The sequence below is a fragment of the Mesoplodon mirus genome (assembly GCF_964341445.2).
Source record: "Mesoplodon mirus genome assembly, chromosome: 15".
Lineage (NCBI taxonomy): Eukaryota > Metazoa > Chordata > Mammalia > Artiodactyla > Ziphiidae > Mesoplodon > Mesoplodon mirus.
Genome location: NC_138991.1, coordinates 16,412,986 through 16,437,005, shown reverse-complemented (window position 1 = coordinate 16,437,005; position 24,020 = coordinate 16,412,986). Strand labels below are relative to the sequence as shown.

At 48.2% G+C, this 24,020-nt stretch overlaps 1 protein-coding gene across 4 annotated transcripts in view; it reads left to right on the top strand.

Annotated features, from left to right (window-relative positions):
* Positions 1-7,145: 7,145 nt before the first annotated feature.
* Positions 7,146-24,020, top strand: part of TOX2 (TOX high mobility group box family member 2) — a 139,613-nt gene continuing 122,738 nt past the window's right edge. For 3 of the 4 annotated variants that reach the window (XM_082644558.1, XM_082644556.1, XM_082644559.1), the window contains exon 1: positions 7,146-7,276. In XM_082644558.1, coding sequence (XP_082500684.1) covers positions 7,178-7,276 — 99 coding nt within the window. In that variant the 5' untranslated portion in view covers positions 7,146-7,177. Of the gene's footprint in view, positions 7,277-8,476; positions 8,568-24,020 lie in introns of those variants that run through there. The other variant, XM_082644557.1, reaches the window with a different exon arrangement.

Here is a 24,020-nt window from a genome sequence, read left to right as displayed (position 1 = left end):
CAAAAGTTTACAGTTAGTATCTTACTTAATAGCTTAAAGGTGAAATGTAATCAGTTTTCTTATTGAAGTAAGGAACAAGGCAAGAATTCCTGATATCAACACTTCTATTTAACATTGATTCTAGAGGTGCTGGACAATGAAATAAGAAAAGACAAAGAAACAAGTAGTAAGATGATTGGAATGGAAGAGCAGAATCAGTCTCCCCCCATTCCTCTTTCTGCAGATAATATGACCATTCATGCAGAAAATCCAAGAGAATCTACAGAAAAACTATTAGAACAAATAAGAGAGTTTAGTTAGTTTTGTTGACACAAGATATTCTTCCACAACTTTAATATTTTTCCTTTATATACATATTTATAACATCTCAAAGGATTGAAAGACTTTTTATCAAAAAACCCCTCAATTCTCCCCAAGTTAATTTAATAACTAAATATAATTCAAATCAAAACACTAACAGCGTTTTCTTTTTGAATAAGCTGAAATTTATATGTAAGATTAGAGAGAGGTAGTAAGGTCTAGTGGTTATGAGTGTGGGCTTTGGAGCCAAACTTGTTAGTTGAAAATCCTGGCTACACTATGTACTAACTATAGGTAAGTTACTTGGCCTCTCTGTGCCTCAGTTTCCTCACTTATAAAATAGGGATAAGAGTAGTACCTACCTCATGGAGTTGTTGTCAGGATTATTAGAGGTAATAGATGTACAGCATTTAGCATAGTGCCTGGCACACATCTGGCACTCAGTACTTCTTAGCTGTTATTAGAGCTTCTTTTAATTTCCCCTTAGAGAGCAGCACATGGTTATTTATCTTCTTATTTCTTTTCTGAGTGGGGTCATTCACATTTAACTTTTCTAATTTCTTTCCTTCTATAACTAGCACACACTAATTATACAGGTGTGTACATGGCAGACAAAGGTAAGGAAACCTTGAGAGCTCTCAGGGGATATGTTCTAGATGGCTCATTCATTACAAGCTTTTTGTGTTATAAGACAATCTGCATGATGTCATTTAAACTCAAGTGTAGTGTGTTGTTGAAGAAGGTGCATGGATGTCAAGTATGAATCCCAGCTCCACCAAGTTCTCACTGCATGTTTGAGGTTCAGGGACTTTTTTCTAAGCCTCAGTTTCCTCATTTGTAAAAACTGCTTTGATAGGGCTTCCCTGGTGGCGCAGTAGTTGAGAGTCCGCCTGCCGACGCAGGGGGACACGGGTTTGTGCCCCGGTCCGGTAAGATCCCACATGGCGCCGCAACGAGAGAGGCCACAACAGTGAGAGGCCCGCGTACCACAAAAGAAAAAAAAAATGCCCATCATGAAGGCTGGTGAGGGGATCCCAAAAGATAATGTGCTGGTTCCCACAGCAGGGCTCCATGAACTTCAGTCATCTCTCAAGGATTCTGCATCCTCCCTCTTTCCTCCCAGCATCCACTTCCTCTCCCCAAGAAAGTCCAAAGAGTGTAAAGTCTCCCAGATGGACCTTGGCACTGCTCCTCTGGAAAGCTGGAGAGCGATTCATGGGTGGCACATCAGGGAGAAGTCCCCTCCTTTTGTGAGGAAACTTTAGAGCAGTTGACTAGGTAAACATGGTTTAAACAACGACTCACAATGTAATAGTGCTTCAGAGTTTTAGAAGTGCTTTGCTATCTATTTCCTCATTGCTTCTCATAACAAACCCGTGGAGAAGGCACTACCTTCCCATTTTGAAGAAGTGGAAACTGAGGCTCAAAGAGGTACATTGACTTGGATAAGGCAAAACAGGGAGTTGAGCAGAGCTTAGGACTTGAACTCAGAGCCTTTGGTGTCTCAGTGCTCTTATATGAAGGGCCTAAGTGAATTATCCTGTGCTAAAGTCTCTGCCACATGTGCATCGGTTCATTTAATCTTTTGTCCAGGAGACATTTTGAGTGGAAGTTGTGGGCTGACTTGGCCAGTTGTCAGAAATAATGGACAGGTTGGAATGCTGTTGAGGGGGTACAATGGTTAGGGCCCCAAGAATGCCCAACTGATGCACCAGACAATAGCCATCCACCTCAACCAAGTTCCTGAAGGAGATGTGTGCGCACACGTGCAAACACACACACACACGAGAGTGCGCACACACACACACACACACACACGGAGTGAGAGTGCCTAAAGAAAGCAGAGTTCTGCTCTGTTATTAGGTGGACTTGAGCCCTGTGGCAGACACTACCGGGGCTCTGCCCACATCCCCACAAACCTCACCATTCCAGTGCATGAAGCCCCAACTTGTGGCTGCTGGTACCTGCCTCTCCTTGTCTAATGGCTTTCTCTGGTTGACAGAACCCCATTCTCCTTGCCAGGCTGAACTGCCCTGGAATTAATGCTGAGAGCAGCCTCTAACCAAGGCTGTGAGGAGTTGGTGGATAAAGACTCCAACTCCTTGCCCCTCAAGTGGGATAACTCTGGGGCAGTGTTCTACATTGTTCTCCAGAACTCCCCAGTGGAGTGAGGCTCCAGTTGCCTACAGTGGTAATTTGCATGATAATGTGCCCATTACTGACTGTCTTTCTTTCCTGAGATCACTTTTCTACCCCCCACCTGTGTGTCCTGGGATCACTCTCCAATAAACTACTTGCACTGGGATTCTTGCCTCAGAATCAGCTTTTGGAAGACCCCAACTAAGAGAGGGGTGAGCTTTCCCCTGGGGACCTCTTTTTTCCACACGCCAATGACCTTGACCTATCCCATCACATCTAAGCCTGAGTCAGATCTTACGCACACTGGCCACTGGGAGGGAAGAGACAGAGGAGCAGATACTGCCAGGAGTCACCCACATGTGCTGAATTGTGACTCCCCTCACCGGCTCACGTAGCCCATCTGTTCCCTGGAATCTGGACAATTCAGAGGCTTCTTCTTCCTGAGGGTGTGCATGTGTGTGTAGATAGGAAGTCCCTTGAAGACCCTGCCTCCCCTAGAAGTGGGCATGAAACATCCGTCCTGTATTAGCCACTGGAGGCACCAAGATGAGTGAGCCATCATCCCTGCCCTGGAGATGCTCACAGGGCAAACGCGTTATTACGGTTCGGTGAAATCTACACTAACAGTCCTGTGTGCAGACAGTTGTTGGAGCAGCCAATTGGAGCAATGAGTTGGATTCTTGGAGAAGTCTTCACCGAAGAGGTGTTACTTCTACTGGGTTTTAGTGAATAAGTTGGAATTTGTTAGGGTTTTCATGGTGGAGGGAAAAGAGAATAAGGTTATGTATGCTTAGACCCGTAAATGCCCCACCTGGAAGTGACACGCACCACTTCTGTTCACATTCCCTTGGCTAAAGTAAGTCACAAGGTCCTACCTCAGCACAAGTGGGTGGGGAAGTACATTTCTACCATGCGTCCATAAGGGAATGATTCAAACTAGCCAATCCTAAATTTGTTTATGCTGCTTTGCTTGTTCCTTTACATGGAAACCACAATAAATGTTTTTGCCTACAATTATTCCCTCTCCCCGTGCCTCCTAACTGACCCTGGTGCTTCCCCATGTGGCCCCTATGGCATGGCATGCCTCTCCTCTTGGGAACTGTGAATAACAAACTATCTTTTCAATGGCAATTGTTTCCTGATCCATTTTCCTTACCATAGCTAAATAATAATAAAATATGTTAAAACACATCCATATTCTGATATCTCAGCTATTTATGATATCAGAAACTGAGAACTGGAAGATGCATAGGCAGGTACTCTGGGTCCCCAGACTGGATTACTGCAGGCAGGGCATGACCAAGCTGGCCTGAACCAGCTGTGAGACTTCCCTCTCCCAGATTCCACCTGGGGTCAAGAGGAAGAGAAACCCCACTGCTGTCCTGAGAATAAAAAATGAGGCTGAGGTGTTTCTTTGAGGGAAATGAGTCATCAACTTCCTATCTGATCAATTCCCACAAAAAAGGGCAAACCCAAGCTTTGGAGTCTGCATGGCTTCCTTACTGGGATCCACTACCAGACTTCCCAGAGATCTCTTTGGTGCTGATCTCCCCTCAGGGAAGGGAGTGGACATAGGTGACTGACAGGGTTGGTGTTTGCTGCTGCTGGCAGACCCCAGGGAAGCCAAATTGCTTCCTGAAGTTGACCCACTGCACATGGACCTCCATACTCTGGTGGCTGTTGTTCTACAGCCCTGGCCAGAGCTAGTGAGACCAAGACTATGGAAATATGGGCTGTGGGAAGTGCTCCAGGTGGGACTCTGGACTTAGGTACTGCTGATTAGTCCTGATATTAACACTGTGATGTTGAAGATTCCTCCCTGGGCTTCATACTTCTTGTCTGTAAAATGGCCACAGCAGTCTTATTTCTTGACTCAGAGGATTGCTGTAAAGATTGACCTCCTGAACCCACAACAGAGGTATCTACAAAAAACAAAATGAAATCAAACAAAAAAGCAAACAAAAAACTACAGCAGGCACTATAATAAATGGTAAAATATTGGTAGCTTTCCTTCTGAGATCAGGATTGAGACAAGGATGCCTGCTATTATTACTTCTTTCCAACATGTACTGGCAATACTAGCTGGTGCAACAAGGTAAGAAAAAGAAATAAAATGTTTAAGGATTGAAAAGGAAAAACTAAAACTCTCATTTTTACAGATGAAATAGAATATGGTATATTTTTTTAAAGTCAAACAATCTACAGATAAATTGTTAGGATAAGTGAGTTTGGCAGTGTTGCTGGATACAAGGGCATTATACAGAAATTTGCTCCTATATGTAATATGTTCCAGATCTATATTGCCGAGTAACAAACCATTCCAAAACTTCATGGGTTAAAATAACAATAATCGTCTATTATCTCTCATGGTTTCTGTGCGTTTTGGATTCAGGAAGCACTCAGCTGGATGTTTCAGAGTTTTTCATGTGGTTGCAGTCAGGTAGTAGATGGAGCTGGAACAGCAGGGGACTGGCTAGGCATTTTCCTCTCTTTTCTTTAGTCTCAAGGTCTCTGCATATGGATTCTCTGTGTGGGTTACTTTAGACTTCTTCAAATCACAGCAGCTGAGGACGTCTTACATAGTGGCTTAGGGTTCCAAAGACAAATGTCCCAAAAGAGGGAGCCAGGCAAAAGATGTATCAACTTTCATCACCTAGACTCAGAAGCCACACAGCATCACTTCTGCTACATTCTATTTGTTAAAACCCAGTCACCAAGACCAACCCTTTTTAAGGGTTAGACTCCACCCCTTTGGAGGATGTCAAAGAATTTGCTGACTTATTTTAAAACTACCACACTGTACTGGCAACAAACAGATAATTTAAAAAAAAAATATATATATATATATAAAGGAACCATTGACAATAGCGTCAAAAACATAAAATACCCAGGACTAAAAGTAATAAAAGATGTGAAAGTTCTCTACATAGGAAACTACAAAACATTGCTGAGATGATTTTTTAAAAAACCTAAATAAATGAAGGGACATACCATGTTTATGGATAGGAAGACAATGTTGACAATGTCAGTTTTACCCAAATTGATCCAGAGATTCAAGGTGCAAATGCAAATGTCAAGAACAGTCAAGGTACTCCCGAAGATAAAAGTGGGTAGATTCATGCTATGGGACATTAAGACTTATTATAAAACTATAGAAATTCAGACTGATAATGGCACGATGAGAGACAAATAGGTTAATGGAACAGACTAGAAAATTCAGAAACTGTCCAATGCACACGTGGACTACTTGATTTATGACAAACTTAACACTGCAGAGAAGTGGGAGGAAAGGTGATCTTTTCAATAAATACTGCTGGGTCAGTTGGATGTCCAGATGGAAAAAAGGAGAGAGACCAGTGGGAAATTCCTTCTAATGAGATATGGCAATGAATTCTAGAAACAATGACTGCTGAAATTTATTTAGAAGTTCTTTCCTTTCTGAGCTGTCATTTCCTTCTGTTGTTCCCAAACCTTTAGTGAAAGCCTGTTTCCCACACCTGTCTTGTATTAGGGGATCTTTATGGTCACAAATAGTGGTCCTAGCTTGAAGCCAGGACCAGCAAAGCCCACATTGCAGCTGGGAGCTACGTTCTAAGCTGGTTCCTGGGTGGGCAAGGGGCTCACTCCCTTGTTGTCCAGATAGCATCTCATGTCCTGCTGCCACCCAAGAATCCCATTCTAATCCACTTCTGCCTCCTGGCCTCGCACCCTTCCCAGCAAGGCATCCCCAGTGTGCCAGAGCCAGGAAGGCAGAGGGCAGTGGCGGCCCAGTCAGTGGGAGGTGAGGGAGTGGAGACTGTTAGAGTCGACAGTTCTTAGATGGGAAGAGGAGAAGCAACAGGCCAGCTGCCAGCAGGTGATGTGAGGAGTTAGGGGACTGTGTGTGTGTGTGTGTGTGTGTGTGTGTGTGTGTGTGTGTGTGTGTGTGTGTGTGGCGGTGGTGGTGTTGGTCGTGGTGATGGGGGTGGCAGATTCTGGACTCTTCCCCAGAACTTCACTTTCTAGGCTATTTCTACGGCCCTCTCTCTGTCATTAAAGGAAGAAGGATCCTTTTGCCTTCTCCGGGTGGTTTCAGTCCTAGATCCTCTGGGGGCAGCGGAGCCCACTCCATTACCGACGCCACAAGTCCTTGCCTCAGTTTCCTCATACGTAAAGTGAGAATTTAAGCAGCAATCCTCCAGGGCCACTCTCGCAGTGGGACACGGAGGGAGAACATCCTAACGTCAGCCTCGGGCCTCGGGCTCTGGGCCGCAGCCCCGGGGTAAGGCAGCGCCCATCTCCGAAAGTGTGCCTTCCCTTCCGCCACATTTAGGGCTCAGCGACGCCCTAAATATCTAGAGCGGGGAGTGTTCCACTTCTGGGGAGGGTGTCGTACAGGCTTCTCCCTCCCTTCACCCTTGGTGGCGGAAGGCGGGACGGGAAAGGGCCGTCTGGACCGGCGCGCAACCCTCCGGAACCCCCCGGGGGCGGAGAGCCAGGCGGGGGACCCGGCGTCTGCCTGGCCCGCGGGAGGAACCTCCACAATCGGGTCCAGGCCCCAGGCCCTCAGCGGCGCCCGAGGCCGGAACAATAGCGCGCGCTGGCGGGCGGGGGCGGGGCGCTCCGCCGGGCACCGCCCCCGGCCCGCCCCCCGCGCTCCCACACTAGCTCGCACACTGGCTCGCACACTGGCTCCCACCCGCCGCCCGCCCAGGCACTACCCGCGGGAGCCGCCGTCGCCGCCGCCGCCGCGCCCGCCATGGACGTCCGCCTGTACCCCTCGGCGCCCGCGGTGGGCGCGCGGCCCGGGGCCGAGACGGCCAGCCTGGCGCCCCTGGACTATTACCACTGCGGCAAGGTAGGCGGGGGCGGGGTGGGGGCCCGGGAGGGCGGGGCCTGCCCGCGCCTTCGGACCCAGAGCCGAGCCAGAGCGCCCCGGGCTGGAGCGCGGGCAGCAGTACCCCGGCGGCTCGGGACGCGGGCGCTCTCGGGGACACACGCGGGGAGATGCCGGCGGTGCCGACGCGCGGGGACACGCACCCAGCAGCCCCGCCGACGGGCACATGCCACTCACGCCGATCCCTTGGCGGTGACACTCATGCCCAGAGTTGTTGGGATCACAGGCAGAAGTCACCCCGACAGTCACTCACACGATGTCACAGTGACACACACTCACCTACGTCCCCCTGACAGTCTCGCATGCATTCACAAGCCGACACACAGTGATCCACTGTCACACACACAGCCATCCTGCTTACGCTACCGTCCCATACAAGTCACCCTGACAGTCATTTATTTCTACACAGCCACACGGAGTCACTCGCCCATCTGCGCTGTCACACCACCACATGCAAGCCACCCGTTCCCACACTACGACGCCACACACCGCGTTCCATGCCCCCATCCACCGTCACACGCAGTCACAACTGGGGACAGGCACACAAAGAAGTCGCTCCGACAGTCACTCGCTCACGCTCCCAGTGACTCAGTCGCACGCTGTCACCCATAGCCACCCCATGGACGGGGAACCTCAGGCGCCCTAATCGCCCTGACAGCCACACAGTCACACGCGGTCACACCCGGGGGCAGCCAAGGCCACCACACCGCCCCTCCCCCACCTCGGCTGTCCACACTCGCGCGTGGGCGTTTTAACTTCTCGGCGCCGCAGCGCACTAATTGGGCCGTTTGGTAATCGGTTGTCACCGCCCGGCGGGGCCTCGGATTGCGAGCTGGCCATAGCCCAGCGAGGCCTGTCCCCTCCCGGCTGGGGCTTCGGTGAGGGATACCCCTTCTTTCCCGAGATCGCCGCCTCCACCCGCAGCCAGGTCCCAGCCCTGCTGCTTCGGGCGCGATGCGAGCTCGCGCGCCCGGAAGCCCGGACGGGCGGCGACCGACCCCGCTCCCCGCGCCGAGCCCAGCCCGGGACGCTGAGGTGCAGCGGCGCAGTGCGCGTCTCCTTCCTCGCCCGTGAGGGAACTTTCGAACTTAGTTAGGAAGCCGGACGGTCCGTGCGTCCGCGGGTCTGTGCGTTGGTCCGGGGCCGGCCGGAGCCGAGCGCGGCTTTTCGTCACTCGGAGCCCGGATTGAACGGCGCGCGTGGGTTTCCCCGCGGCCCTGGCGCAGACGCGCGGGCTCCATGGCACTGTGTGGTGAGTGCGCGTCGGGTGGCTGGGTCGGCGGCCCTCCGGGGCCTTAACCCCACCCCACGGGCTTTTCGTCAAGCTTCTTGCTGTGGGGATGCTGCGGGGAGGGGGCGTTCCCGCGCGGAGCCTGGGGCCGCCCAGGCTGAGTGCGTCCTCAGGCCTTGGGGAGCGGCTTCTGGACTCTGGGGGCAGAGCCCTGCGCAGTTCGCCTGGGGCTTGGGGTGGGGTCCGGGGCCCTCAGGGCCGGGGGCGGCGTGGGCCGGGGGCAGGCGGCAAGTGAGGTCTCTCGGAGGATGTGGCGATTATCTTTTGTCCGGTGACGGGCAAAGTTAGAAGCCGAGAAGGGGGATGGTGTCTTCAAGAGAAGGCCGGTTCTCGGGCTGCTTCCATCTGATGGAGGAAGAATTGATTAGAAGTAGCAAGTGGAGTCTTTAGGAAGGAGAAGACGGTTGGGTTTGGGGCAGCTCGTCTATCTTCTGCCCTTGGCTTTGTTATTTTTTAAAATATGAAGTTGGCAAGGTTCCAGCTTCTGGTTTGGGGGCAGGGGTGAGATTGGGGACTTGGGCCTCAGAGTTTGGTTGGATGGGTGCCCCTCGCCTGCAGTGCTCCTTTTGGGGGTGGTGTTTCTGTAAACCCCATCAGAGTGGGGTGGTCTCATAAGGAGGCCTTTGGGGGGTGGAACTCAGCCGAGGCCCCTGCTTTATTCTGATGCTCTGTAAAGCTCTGACTCAGCACCAAGAACCAGTGTGAAACCCTGGTGGGAGGGAACCAATCAGGGAGTCAGAAGCTGGTGATTCTGGTTTCTGTCTGTGAACTAGGACCCCTGACCCAGAGCTGAGGGTGTGTCCAGGTGGAGGAGGGTGGCAGCTGGGCCGCTAAGATAGGTGAAAGAAAGGTCTGACATTGCCTTTGGACGTGGGATCTGCTTCTTGATCCTTCAGCCTCATGGCAGGGTGAGGCAGAGGAAGTCACTTGGCTCAGGGAGGGGTGGGTCAGAAGCCTGTGGGTAGCAGATCATCAGTGGGCAGTTGCCTTCAGCGCTGGCAGTTGCGGGGTGGGGCAAGTTGTGCCGAGGAGCTGATGTTGAGGGACTGGAGAGGCTCCGTCCTTACAGCTGGTCACTCTCAGAACTGGAGGGAAAACAGGCCCAAGATGCAGCCATGACCACAATTGGGGTCTATAGACTGGCTGCAGAACCAGCACACAGCCTGCACACTGTGGGCTCTGTCCCTGGAGCCCAGATAAGAGGCTTGTCCCCACAGGGCCTGAGAAACACAAGGGCAAGCCTTTGCCAAGTGATGCTGGACAGCCATGGGGCAGTTGACCTGGAAGGGCCCTTGGCGACCGTTCCCTTGGTGACTGTCCCCTTAGCGATCCTCTAACACAGAGATTCCAGCCTCTTTAAACCAAAGTCATGAGCAGTGGCTGTTCTTTGGGTACCTTTTGTTTGAGAAGATACACAATGACTCAAAGCTGCTATGGTTTCATTTTTGCTTTGAAATAGATGTTTATTAATCACTGTAATATTAGCATGCATTTGAAAAATAGCTTACAAGATATGAAACAGGCACATTACTTATTTTATGTAGTAATGGCGCCTGGTGAGCGTAGGGGTTTGTGGCCCTGTAGCCCTGTCTGTGGCCCCCTACTGGGAACCACTAATCCCCTCCTTCTTCCTTCACACAAGGGGAAACTGAGTCATGGAGTAGTATACTCATAGGTTATATAGCAAATGAAGAGCACAGCTGAGGCCTGAACCCAAGTTCCTGGACTCTCAGCTTCACACTTGTCTGGCGTTCCCCACACGTCTCTGTCATGGTTTGGGGCTTAGGAGTCATGATGTTCTTCTAGGGTAACTATGAAGTCCCTTCATTAGGGTTTTGGCAAGGTATTTTACCAGGCTAAGGGCATTGCCTGGGGCTTCCTGCTCAACCATGGCAGACTAGTGGAAACTGGCCATTGGGATTGGGCAAACCTGGATTCAAATCTCCGCTTGTGGCATTGTGACCTAGGGCAAATGATTTTAGCTCATTGAGATATGATTTACATACAATAAAATGCAAATTTTAAGTGTACTGTTCCATGAGTTTTGACAAATATAACCACACATGTAACCACTATCCCAATCCAGATATAGAACATTTCTGTCACCCCAGAAAGTTCCCTCATGCTCCTTTACAATCAGTACCCCCTACCCCTAGAGGAAACTACGTAACTAATTTCTATTATCAATGCTTTATTTAAGTTCAGTTTAAGTGTACTAAGTTAATTTAAGTTTTAGAACTTATGAAGCATATACATTTTTGCATTTGGGTTCATTTTGCTCAACGAAGTGTCCTTAAGATTCATCCATGTTGTGTACGTCAATAGTTTTTTCTATTTTATTTAGTAATATTACATCGTACGAATATAGCATGATTTGTTTATTCACCTGCCGATGGACATTTGGGTTTGTTTCCATGTTGGGACTGTTATAAATAAAGCTGCTGTGAACATCCTTATACAAGTCTTTCTGTGAGTGGGGCCAATTATTTAATATCTCTGAGCCTCAGTGTCCTCTTGAGGACAACATTGTCTACCTCTGAGGTTCGGGAGAGTTAAGTGAGTTGATATAGGATAGGAAAGTTCTTGACACATACCAGCTACTAATTAGATAACAATGCTATCAACCACCTGGGACCTATTCCAGTGAGAGACTTAGCATCTCTGTGTTCCAAGAATCCTTCATCCCTGGTCCAAACATCCTGGGTACAAGGCCAACCCAGGATGAACCCAGGGTGTTCAAGGCCAACCTGGGTACCACTTTCTCCATGCAGTGCTCCACGGCCAACAACCTTCTCCCTGTCTCCAGGCACGCCCCATCACCCCAAGAACTGGGGTTCAAAACTGCATGGGTTTTGACATGTTCTGTCATCCATCATTCAATCAACAAACAGTTATCGAGCACCGCTTTGTGCTAGGCACTGCACTAGGCAACTGATGGTACAGCAGTGAAGCAAAGTGACACATATTGCTACCCTCTGGAGCTTACGTGTCAGCATGGGAAGTCATAAATATATAGGTGAGATAGATATGGTATTGTGACTGATGCCATCATTACAACTATGGAGAAAGATGAAGCAGGGAAGAGGGTTAAGGATATTAGGTCCAGGGGCCGGTTTGCAGTTTTAAGTAGGGAGGTTGGGGAAGGCCTTGTGGTCTAGATCAGTAGGTCTCAAATGTATGTACCCATTAAGAATCATCTGGTAAGATGTGAAACAAAAACAGATTCCTGGGCTTCCCTGGTGGCGCAGTGGTTGAGAGTCCGCCTGCCGATGCAGGGGACACGGGTTCGTGCCCCGGTCCGGGAAGATCCCACATGCCGCGGAGCGGCTGGGACCGTGAGCCATGGCCGCTGAGCCTGCGCGTCCGGAGCCTGTGCTCCGCAATGGGAGAGGCCACAACAGTGAGAGGTCCCCGTACCGCAAACAAACAACCAACCAACCAACCAAACAAACAAACAAAACAGATTCCTGGGCATCCCTTCCCGCCCTGAGATTCTGATTCAGCTGATTTGTGCTGGGGGTCCTGAGGGTTTGCATCTCTGAGGAGCGCCCAGCCATGCTGCTGCAGCTCTGGAGACCACACGTTGTATATCAGCGGTTTGGTTGTTTGTATACAGGCTTTTGTGGGCTCCCACCAGGCAGGAACCATGCCCAGCACCTGGCACAGTGCCTGACCCATAATTACTCAGGAAATTGTGCTGGCGGGTGAATGATTCAACTCTCCACCCACACAGCTCTGGGCACAGCATCTTACCCCCGGATGGGATCTAGACAAGCTTGGTTCGTGAGTGATTGGAGGCTCCTTATGGAGAAAATCCATGAAGTGGAAGTTGCTGGTCCCACCTCACCCAGACTTGAGATATGAGACACCCGCTCAGCAACCCTAGTAGATGAGGTCCCCGCAGCATCTTTCTGCTGGGGCACAGGTGGCTGTGGATGGGTCCTGGGGAAGGAGCCCTGGGCTGGTTGGTCCTGGGGGAACTCTGGAAGGGTGCCTCTGCCTCTGTTAGGAAGATTTTTTACTTTCTGTCTAAAGGTGCTCCCTATAGCCCTCCCCTCCCCCAGTGTCCCAGAGGCTCCTCAAAGACCACACTTCCGTACCTTACCAATGTCAGGAGCAGCAGCCCAGGCCTGACACAGCCCCTCCCCCCCTTCCCCCCCCCAGTCTGCTGGGTGACCTTGAGCATGACAGTGCCTTTCTCTGGGCCTCTGTTACCCTCTGTGCAAAGGGAGAGCACATTAGTGACCATTAGTCTCATGAGATGGGGAGCCATGGTATGGAAATATAACGAAATAAAGTCTGGGGCATGTCTTTTATAACTGTAGAGAGTGGTGCACCGGCAAGGATGAGGGTGATGCTTTTTTTTTTTTTTTTGCGCTACGCGGGCCTCTCACTGCTGTAGCCTCTCCCATTGCGGAGCACAGGCTCCGGACACGCAGACTCAGCAGTCATGGCTCACAGGCCCAGCCGCTCCGCGGCATGTGGGATCCTCCCGGACCAGGGCACGAACCTGCGTCCCCTGCGTCGGCAGGCGGGCTGTCAACCACTGTGCCACCAGGGAAGCCCAGGATGATGCTTTTTGAAGAGATTGGCCCTCATATGCATCAGAGGGTAGGAACCACCGTGTCTGTCTACCTTTACTTTTGTATTCCCAGAGCTTGCCTGACACATAGGTGCCAGTAAATATTTGTCGAATGAACAAATTCAGGGCTGGCCTGTTGTTCCCTGTGGCTTGAGGAACTTAGCATCTGTTTGGCTCTTATAATCCAAAGACTTTGCGGTGAGCACATTGTGTCCAGAGCAGGGCAGGGCAGGGGCCAAGAGTCTTTTGGTTGACCTGACATTCCTAGAAGAACTTCCCCGAGTAGGCCCAGGGAGCAGAGCCCAGCATGGAGAGCAGCCAGTAAACTGGGAAGAGCCTCACCCGCATCCCAAGGATTGCCCTGCAGGTTGGCTGCCAGCTCCGTGTGATTCTGTAGGGCGTTTATTTTGCTTCTCGGATTTCCCAACGCTGGTCTCAGGTTAGGAAGGCAGTGTAAATTCTGGGACCTGGCAGACCTGGGTTTGAACATTACCTTACCATCTTCAGTGCAGGCAAGTTATTTCACCTCCCTGTGCCTCAGTCTCTGCATCTGGAAAATGGGCACATCAGCACCTCCCCCACACGGTTGCCATCAGAGCTGGAAATCCTGCCTGTAAGGTACTCAGCCCCAGCAGGAAATGCTTTCATTTCTATTCACAAAGAGCAGCACAATTGAAAGTTAAAATGCAAGAGGAATCTAGTTTCAGCACTGGCTGCTGGGGGAAGGGTCTTCCTAACAACAGGCCTTTCCATGCCTTGGTCTCTGGATCTGATTTTCCTGGGCCTAGGGTTTGAAGAGGTCTCTGCGCAGCATTCTGGGCAGACAAGGAGCTGCTCACTTCCTTTGCATCTTTCTTTTTCCTTCTTGAATCTGTGTGGGAGGGGAGGTGGGTTTAGGAGGCAGAGAAGACTGGTTCAGATTGCAGCTGCACTGTTCATCGGCGTGGGCCGCTGACCTTGTGCACATCATTCAACTGCCCCAAGTCTCAGTTTTCTCATCTGTACAAGGGGACCGTAATGCGTTCCTCATATTGTTGCTATGAAGCTCAGATTAAAGTAACAGACATGGAAGTTCCCTCTAATGTAGAACAGTGTTTCCCAGCCTCAGCAATATTGACATTTTGGACCTGACAGTTCCTTGTCTTGGGAGTTTTTCCATGCATTATAGGATGTGGAGCATCATCCCTGGCCTTTACCAGCCGGATGCTAGCAGCACCCCGCACTCTAGTCACGACAATCAAAAGTGTTTCCAGACCTTGCTAAGTATTCCCTGGGCAGGGAGGCAAAATCAACCCTGTTTGAGAACCGCTAATCTGGAAAGTGTGGTACAGGTAAACTAGGAGATGATGGTGATGAGAGTGGCAGAGCTTTAGGACTCGTGCTTTCTGTTCAGTATTTTTTTTTTTTTTTTTTGCGGTACACAGCCTCTCACTGTTGTGGCCTCTCCCGTTGCGGAGCACAGGCTCCGGACGCGCAGGCTCAGCGGCCGTGGCTCACGGTCCCAGCCGCTCCACGGCATGTGGAATCTTCCCGGACCGGGGCACGAACCCGTGTCCCCTGCATCGGCAGACGGGCTCTCAACCACGGCGCCACCAGGGAAGCCCCTGTTCGGTATTTTAGTCCTGTGTCTCCTTGTCAGCAAATCCTGTATCCACGTGGTTGACAGTTATCCTGTTTATTTATTTACATGGACCAAAAACCTACATAGTGATTTTTCAGCATGGTTTGGGAGCAGCAGTAAAAACATATGGTAAGTAATTATTAACTTAATGAGTCTTGGTAAACTGTAATTTTAAATCTTAGTGAAAACATGTTGTATAACACGGGATAATAAATTTTGTTCAATTACCCTGATGCTTAAACTTGCTACTGTACAGTTGCGATTTCTGGTGCCTGCTAGAATGAGCAGCAAGGTTGTGGCTTTTCAGTGCGTAATGACCTGTTTCCTGCTGGGTTTTTCAGATGTTCAGCAGGTTTTAATGAGTGCCTACTGTGTGCGAGGGGACTCAGCCCTGTCCTGAAGGTGCAGGGACTCAATAGGAAACTCGGCTTTCCTAGATGAAAGGCTGTGTGGATCTGTAATATACTGGCTCGAAAGGCAGAGTCATAATTAAATATATAATTGTCTGGGGAAGTGATAGTGTCAGAGGTGTGGGAAGGCTGCACACGGCAGAGTCTTACAGGGAACACCAAGCAGGCTACATGGCGGAGGCATGCAGAGTGGTGGGAAGGCGTTCTAGGCAGAGGGGCACCCGTCGCAAGGTGGCTTGGAGAGGATTTGGGGATACTATCAGCCTAAGTCAGGGAGTGCTGTCTGCAGAGGAGAGGGATGACAGCAGGAATCGTTATACGGAGGGAGGAGGGGGGGTCGCATCCCAGCTGGTTGGATTTTAAGTAGAAAGGTGTCTTGGAGCCAGAGTTATGGTTCAGAGTATGAAATGTTTCATGTTGCTGGATCCAGATCATTGTCGGTCACTGTCTCTTGGTCTTCTGCTGTGGGAAAGTTTTTTGGTCTTTTGTTTGTTTGTTTGTTTTTTGGTGGAGAGTTTAATATTATTATAAATGCCTACAAAAGATCCTTCACTTGTATGAAACTGGGGTTTATCATAAGTAGGCATCCTATTTTTTTACTGCAGTATAGTTGATTTACAATAGTGTTTTTGTTTCAGGTGTACAACAAAGTGATTTAGTTTTATATGTATATATATATTTTTTTTTTCAGATTCTTTTCCATTATAGGTTATTACGAGATACTGAATATAGTTCCCTGTGCCATACAGTAAATCCTTGTTGTTTATCTATTTTATATGTAGTAGCGTGTATCTCTTAATCCCATACTCCTAATTTATCCCTCCTCCCCCTTCCCCTTTGGTAAACATAAGTTTGTTTTCTATGTCTGTGAGTCTGTTTCTGTTTTGTAAATAAGTTGATTTGTATTATTTTTTAGATTCCAGATATGAGTGATGTCATATAATATTTATCTTTCTCTGTCTGACTTACTTCACTTAGTATGATATTGTCTAGGTCCGTCCACGTTGCTGCAAATGGAAATATTTCATTCTTTTCTATGGCTGAGTAATATTCCATTATATATGTACACACAAACACACACACACACACACGCACACCACATTTTCTTTATCCATTCACCTGTTGTTGGACATTTAGCTTGCTTCCATGTCTTGGCTTCTGTAAATAATGCTGCTATGAACATGGGGATGCATGTATCTTTTTGAATTAGAGTTTTCATCTTTTCCAGATATTTTACCCAGGAGTGGGATTGCTGGCTCATATGGTAACACTCTTTTAGTTTTTAAAGTAACCTTCATACTGTTTTCCATAGTGGCTTCACCAATTTACATTCTGCTATGGGAAAGTTTGATGACTTGTGTTTGATTTCCCCCAGTAGCCAGGGATGCTCTGCTTCTCAGACTTTAGTGCAACAGAATCACCTGGAGGGCAGTGAAAACACAGAATGCCGGTGCCACCCCCAGAAGTTCTGATTCAGTAGGTCTGGGGAGGAGTTGAAAATGTGCAGTGCCAACAAGTTGTTGATGCCAGCGCTGCTGGTCTGGGAAGCACACTTAGAGAACCCAGCTCTCGTCTAGAATATGGGAGGATTTTCCAGCCTTGGCCTAGGACAGTAAGGATGTACTGCTGGCCTGAGGCATGTAGCCCTAACTTGGACTTGGTCAGGTGTCCCAGAGACTCCCGCCTTTTTCAGGACCCCTGTGGGTCACGGGGAGCGTCTCCCTCACCTTGGAGAGAATCTTACATTGAACTCCCTGGAAATAGACTGATGTGGCGAGTTGCCTGTGGAAGGTGTATCTGGGGGGATGTTCTGAGGAGGTGCACCTTGAAGGGAGTAATGGAAGCAGTTGGGCAGAGGGAGATGCTGGCCTGGGATACAGTTAATGATGAAAGCATCCCACAGGGACCTTTGGAACTGGACTCCAGTTTGTCTCAAACTGAAGCAAGGAGGCCGTCCATTCCTTTGATTCTTGCATCCTCTGGTCACTGGCTTCAGGTGGCCCCCACAAGGTATAGCTGTGAGCCCAGAAGTTAGGGAATGAATGGGTGGAAAGGGAAGCACCACAGTGTCCATTTCAGGGAGCTGCATTTGGGGGAGAAAACTCACCTTCTTCTTGTTTCCCAAGAAATCAAGGGTCAGCATATTGATGATTAAATTTTAGAGACTTTTGAGTCACTTGCTAGATTCTTCATTGCTTCATGCTGTGAGGGAGAGCTGGGAGATAACTGCTTCTTAGGTCCGAGTGAAGAAAAATGATAATTGATGGAATTTTCTGGGGTCCAAGGAGATTCTCTTACACATTCCTAGGTAGGATTCCAGAGTTCTTGCGCTGAGATGTCGCACATTTTTCTGTGTGGTAGGGAGGACTCCACATTGATTTCTGAGGAGCTTCTGGGCCATGCCTGAGTGAGTCACATCTGGGCAGGGGACCGTGGCCTTCTCTTTGGACTGGAGTCCTGTCACATTCTTCAAGAGCCTCTTCGCCCTGCCTCCACCTCAGGGGAGGTCAGCATCCATGGTGGTCCCTTTATCAATCTTTCAGCTTTTCTGAGCAACCAGGAAGCTCAGAGGCAAATGCCTGTGTCACTTGTAGGCATGACATAGGATATCATGGGACATCTTTTTTTTCTTTTAATTTTTAGTTATTTATTTTTGGCTGAGTTGGGTCTTCGTTGCTGCGCGCGGGCTTTCTCTAGTTGAGGTGAGCGGGGGCTACTCTTCGTTGTGGTGCGCGGGCTTCTCACTGCGGTGGCTTCTGTTGTGGAGCACGGGCTCTAGGCGCGCGGGCTTCAGTACTTTTGGCACGTGGCTCTGGAGTGCAGGCTCAGTAGTTGTGGCTCGTGGGCTCTAGAGTGCAGGCTCAGTAGTTGTGGCGCACAGGCTTAGTTGCTGTGCGGCATGTGTGATCTTCCCGGACCAGGGCTTGAACTCGTGTCCCCTGCATAGCAGGCGGATTCTTTTTTTTTTTTTTTGTAACATCTTTATTGGAGTATAATTGCTTTACAATGGGGTGTTAGTTTCTGCTTTATAACAAAGTGAATCAGCTATACATATACATATGTCCCCATATCCCCTCCCTCTTGCGTCTCCCTCCCACCCTCCCTATCCCGCCCCTCTAGGTGGTCACACAGCACTGAGCTGATCTCCCTGTGCTCTGCGGCTGCTTCCCACTAGCTATCTATTTTACATTTGGTAGTACCTATAAGTCCATGCCACTCTCACTTTGTCCCAGCTTACCCTTCCCCCTCCCCGTGTCCTCAGGTCCATTCTCTACATGTGCATCTTTATTCCTGTCCTGCCCCTAGGTTCTTCATAACCTTTTTTTTTTTTTTTAGATTCCACATATGTGCGTTAGCATACGGTATTTGTTTTTCTCTTTCTGACTTACTTCACTGTGTATGACAGATTCTAGGTCCATCCACCTCACTACAAATAACTCAATTTCGTTTCTTTTTATGGCTGAGTAATATTCCACTGTATATATGTGCCACGTCTTCTTTATCCATTCATCTGTTGATGGACACTTAGGTTGCTTCCATGTCCTGGCTATTGTAAATAGAGCTGCAGTGAACATTGTGTACATGACCCTTTTTGAATTATGGTTTTCTCAAGGTATATGCCCAGTAGTGGGATTGCTGGATTGTATGGTAGTTCTATTTTTAGTTTTTAAGGACCCTCCATACTGTTCTCCAAGGTGGCTATATCAATTTATATTCCTACCAACAGTGCAAGAGGGTTCCCTTTTCTCCACACCCTCTTCAGCACTTATTGTTTGTGGATTTTTTGATGATGGCCAATCTGACTGGTGTGAGGTGATACCTCATTGTAGTTTTGACTTGCATTTCTCTAGTGATTAGTGATGTTGAGCATCCTTTCATGTGTTTGTTGGCCATCTGTATGTCTTCTTTGGAGAAATGTCTATTTAGTTCTTCGGCCCATTTTTGCATTGGGTTGTTTGTTTTTTTGATATTGAGCTGCATGAGCTGCCTGTAAAGTTTGGAGATTAATCCTTTGTCAGTTACTTCATTTGCAAATATTTTCTCCCATTCTGAGGGTTGTCTTTTCGTCTTGTTTACGGTTGCCTTTGCTGTGCAAAGGCTTTTAAGTTTCATTAGGTCCCATGTGTTTATTTTTGTTTTTATTTCCATTTCTCTAGGAGGTGGGTCCAAAAGGATCTTGTGTGATTTATGTCATAGAGTGTTCGGCCTATGTTTTCCTCTAAGAGTTTGAGAGTGTCTGGCCTTACATTTAGGTCTTTAATCCATTTTGAGTTTATTTTTGTGTATGGTGTTAGGGAGTGTTCTAATTTCATTCTTTTACATGTAGCTGTCCAGTTTTCCCAGCACCACTTATTGGCAGGTGGATTCTTAACCACTGCGCCACCAGGGAAGCCTTCATGGGACATCTTTTGCTCATTAACTCACTCCCAATTTCATTTCATTCTTCTATCATTTCTGCCTTTGTCTTGAGTCCTGCCATTCTTTTTTTTTAATTGTTTTTATTCTCTATAAAATACACAGAAATATATTAGAATAAAAAAAAGTAGAGCCCCCTCTCATTCTCTTTCATTTTCCCCACTGCCCTCTCAGCCCTGCTCCCCAGGGCTAACAACTTAGGGGAGTGTGGTGGGTATAGTTCCAGGCATAACCATTCTTCAGTTCAGTACTTCTAATGAGTTTATGGTTTCTATTTCTGTAATCACTTTTTCATTTCTCAGAATTCTGTATTGTTTCTTGATTGAGCTTATGTTCTAGTAGCCCATCCTTTTTTTTATGGATATGTGAATATCTTGAATCTTTTTGAAGATAATGTTTCAGTTTTATAAAAAAGTTATCTTCTGTTTGCTGCATTAACTCTGTTTTCTTGCTGGTTAGGTCTTTGGTTCACTTCCTGGTCTCTCTTTTATGCTGATATTTTCTACAAATGCCTGGTGATTCTTGGTTGACGTTTATTTGTGAACAAGGGTCTAGATTGATCTGTTCTTTCGTTGTAAGTTTCCTCAACATCTGTGAAAGCCAGGAGCATGTGGGTAGGCAATGTGAATGTTAATTTTAGGTGCCCTGGGTGGGGCCTGTGTGTAGACACTTAAAGCTGGAGACTTCTACTAGAGCATGGGACAAGCTCACTTGAGGTTGGGGACATCTGTTTCTCTTATCAGCCAGCAGTTACCCATGGGCACTGGTGCACTTTGTTTTTCCTGCATCATGTCCATCCCTGGTGGGGGAATCCCTGAGACAGATTTCTCATTTAATTAAAGAGTTCTTCTTCCTGGCTTTAGCCTCAGGGCAAAACCAACAGTCAGCTTCTCTGAGGACTGTAGACTAACACAAAGGTCAAGTCACCTCCCCCTGCCCAGGGCTTTCAGCCCCTGCTGCCTGTGCTTTGGGATTTTCTGGGGTTCAGTTAGGAAAATAGCTTTTCTGGAGGTCTTGTGTTGGTGTGCTGGTGCCTTGGAACTGGTAGATTTCATTGTCAGTCTGTCTCTTCGACTTCTTACTTTCCAGCACCCTCTCAATGTTTCTGATGCCCAGCCCTTTCTTGTTTTCTTATGGGCTCTTTTGGAGTTGTGCAGTTTTCATCTCTCTATCTGAATTATGAATATATGTGTGTGTGCATATGAATTATGAATATGTGGGTGTCTCTACCTCCCCTGTTTTGTCATTCTGGTGGGGTTTAGAAGAGGGGAGAGGTAAAAGTATGTGTTCTACCCATCATCTTGAACAAAAAGCCCCCTCCCACAGATTTTTATTTCTAAAATTTGTGCTGTTTTATGGAGAAAGTAGGGTAGAAATAAGCACAAATTATTCTCTGAGCATTTACTGCGTGTCAGGCTCACGCACTCATATCATCTCGCTGAATCTTCGTAAGAACTATGCTAGGCACATGTGTCCCCATCGTGTCACTGAGAAGACTGAGATCCAAATAGGTCAAGTTACAAAGGGCAGCAGAGGAGCTGGTTGGCAGAGCTGGGGTTTGGCCTATGCCCTCCCTGCTCCTGCAGCCTCCATGGTGCCCGCTGGAGCTCTCGCCCTCTGCAGGGATGCAAGAATGGACCAGCTCACCCCTTGTTTTTACTGTTGATGCATTGCCTATTCTGGGGGCCAGGGGGTTCCCAGCTGGGCCTCCTGCCTTGGTTTTCAACTTTGAACATCATTTGGTAATAGAATGCCTTCACATTAGAGCTAATTCAAATGTGCTTATCTCGAAGTTGGGCCTAATTTGTAGGAATGATATAGAAACCTGTTGGAAACGAATCCAACTCAGTAGTATAACCCAGGGTCAATCTCATGCATAAATTTTATTGTTCCGCAGTGCTATGTTTTGACTCGAACTGAACTTGATAATGTGGAAGGTGGACCCAGGGCCTTTCTTTGCTCATTTATTCCGCAAAGGTTTAACCAGTGCCTATTGGGTACTACGTACATTATTTAAGGAGGTCCCTTTACCCCACCCCACCCCTATGCATTCTCTGTTCTATATGTCCACCAGAGCTGTAAGTTAATTTTTATACAAAACCAGATAGTGGATTCAAATATAACTTTTGAGTTCTATGGAAGTGCCTGGGTTCATATCCTGTCACTTACAAGCTGTGTGACTTTGGACCTGTCACTTAACCTCTCTGAGCCTCAGTTATCTCACATAATTGCATTTGCATCTCAGGTTTGTGGTGAGGCCTCTGGGAGATCAGGTAAGTCATCCCCTCCCTCATTTCTGTGCCAGGTGCTGTTCAGGTCAGCTGGACCCTCGAAGGACAGTGAGCATAGATGTCATCCCAGGTTTTTATGTCTTTTTATAAATTGGAGGTCTAAGGAGCTTTTGAGTTCAGAATTAAGTGTAGTGGTGTTTTTGGTTGGGGTGGTCTCGTTTCTCCTCTGTATCAGTTCTCTTCTTTCTCGTTGAAGCTCTCACAGGAACCCTTTCAAGTTCAATGAAACATTCAGACTCACAAGACTCACACAGGTTACCCTTGGTACCTGTCTCCTTGAAGGACTTGGGACAGGAACCACCGCTTGCCAGCAGGGCACACGATCTGTCCCTCTTCTGCGGGAGCAGTTCTAGCAGCGGGCTCTGCGGGAGCCCACAGAGATGGCCAGCAGCTCTTCTCTTTGTCAACCCCCGCCCTGCCAGGTTTTAGTAAAGATGCAAGGGCGTGAGACCCACAATGGGTGGGTTTGGAAGCCACCCTGACTTAGAAGCTTTAGTTCCCAAAGGAACATCTCTTGTAACAATTCCATAGTCTCCACATCAAAGGTCCCTGCAAGGGGCATGTCAGTTACAAGAGTCACTACACTCAGGGCAACTTTAACTATGGCTTCTTTATCAAGTCTTTGTAATTTATTTATAACTTATTTATAGTTCCTTCCAGTCCAGATGCAACTTACCAATCAAGGGTCATTTTACCACAAGCAGAGTTACCTAGTCACATAGTTAGCATCCTGCCTTCATCAGGTTTCCAAGGGAGTTACGCTAGACAGTTTAAAAAGCTGAAATGCTTTTGCAAAAGGGAAAAGGGTTTGGTTAACCCTTTGTTCATATTCGCAATCCTATTTTCCCCTGAGGGATGGCGCTTTTCAGCGGTTCTTTTGGAGGGATGAATGAAGCCCTTGGTATGGTTTTTTTTTTTTTTTTTTTTTTTTTGCGGTACGCGGGCCTCTCACTGTTGTGGCCTCTCCCGTTGCGGAGCACAGGCTCCGGACACGCAGGCTCAGTGGCCATGGCTCACGGGCCCAGCCACTCCACAGCATGTGGGATCTTCCTGGACCGGGGCACGAACCCGTGTCCCCTGCATCGGCAGGCGGACTCTCAACCACTGCGCCACCAGGGAAGCCCCCTTGGTATGTTTTGAAATGTATCCCATGCTTGTGTACGTTTTCTGATTGATTATATAAGACACACTCACGCTCTGGCCAAGAGATATGCTTTGGAGTCATATTGGCCTGGGATCAAATTCTGGCTTTGAAACTTATTAAGAGTTAATTCATTTACTCATTCATTCATTCAGCCATGCAAAGAACATTCACTGCCTGCTGTATGCAGGGCTTGGAGGTATATGCCAGGCATGGAAAGGAGATGAAGACCTGGTCCTTGTCCTTGAGAAGCCGCAATCTAACATATTAGAGAGACAGGCAAAAAGAAACAATTCCAAATGGGTGTGAGACTACCAGGCCAAGCAGCGGGGCAGTTAGGGAAGTCTTCTCAGATGAGGGGACACCTGGCCTGTGCTTGAAGGTGAAATTGGCCATGTGAAGAAGATAGGGAAGAGCATTCCAGGTAGAAGGAACAGCACATGCAAAGCCATCGAAGGGGCCAAGAGTGTCAAGAGATGAGGCTAGAGAGGGGAGCAAGGCCATTTGGAAAGCTACTTATTATCTCTGGGCTTCAGTTTCCTCATCTGCAAAATGGGATTAACTGTGCTTACCTGTTGATGAAATTAAGTGAGATAATAACATGTGTTTAAGCATCTGGGATACTTAATTTTAATTCCCTTTCCAAAACTCTCTATGGGTGCCTAAGAGCCAAACTTTGATTTTAAATGAGACAAAGAGAAAAAAAAAAACAAGCTGCAGGGCCTGGCCTCCCACCTGTGCAGTACAAGCATTTCCTCCACTGGCTCTTGTGTTAGTCCTTTTACTTGTCTTGTGGATCGATCGCTAAATGTTTGCATGCTGTCTTGGATTATGTCTTATAGTATCAGTGAAGCACATAATTGTGTTTTCCTAAAGACTCCATGTTAACAATAAGCCACCACCCTGTTGTGGCATCTTTGGGACAATATTCCCTCTGCCGACAGCTTTGAGTC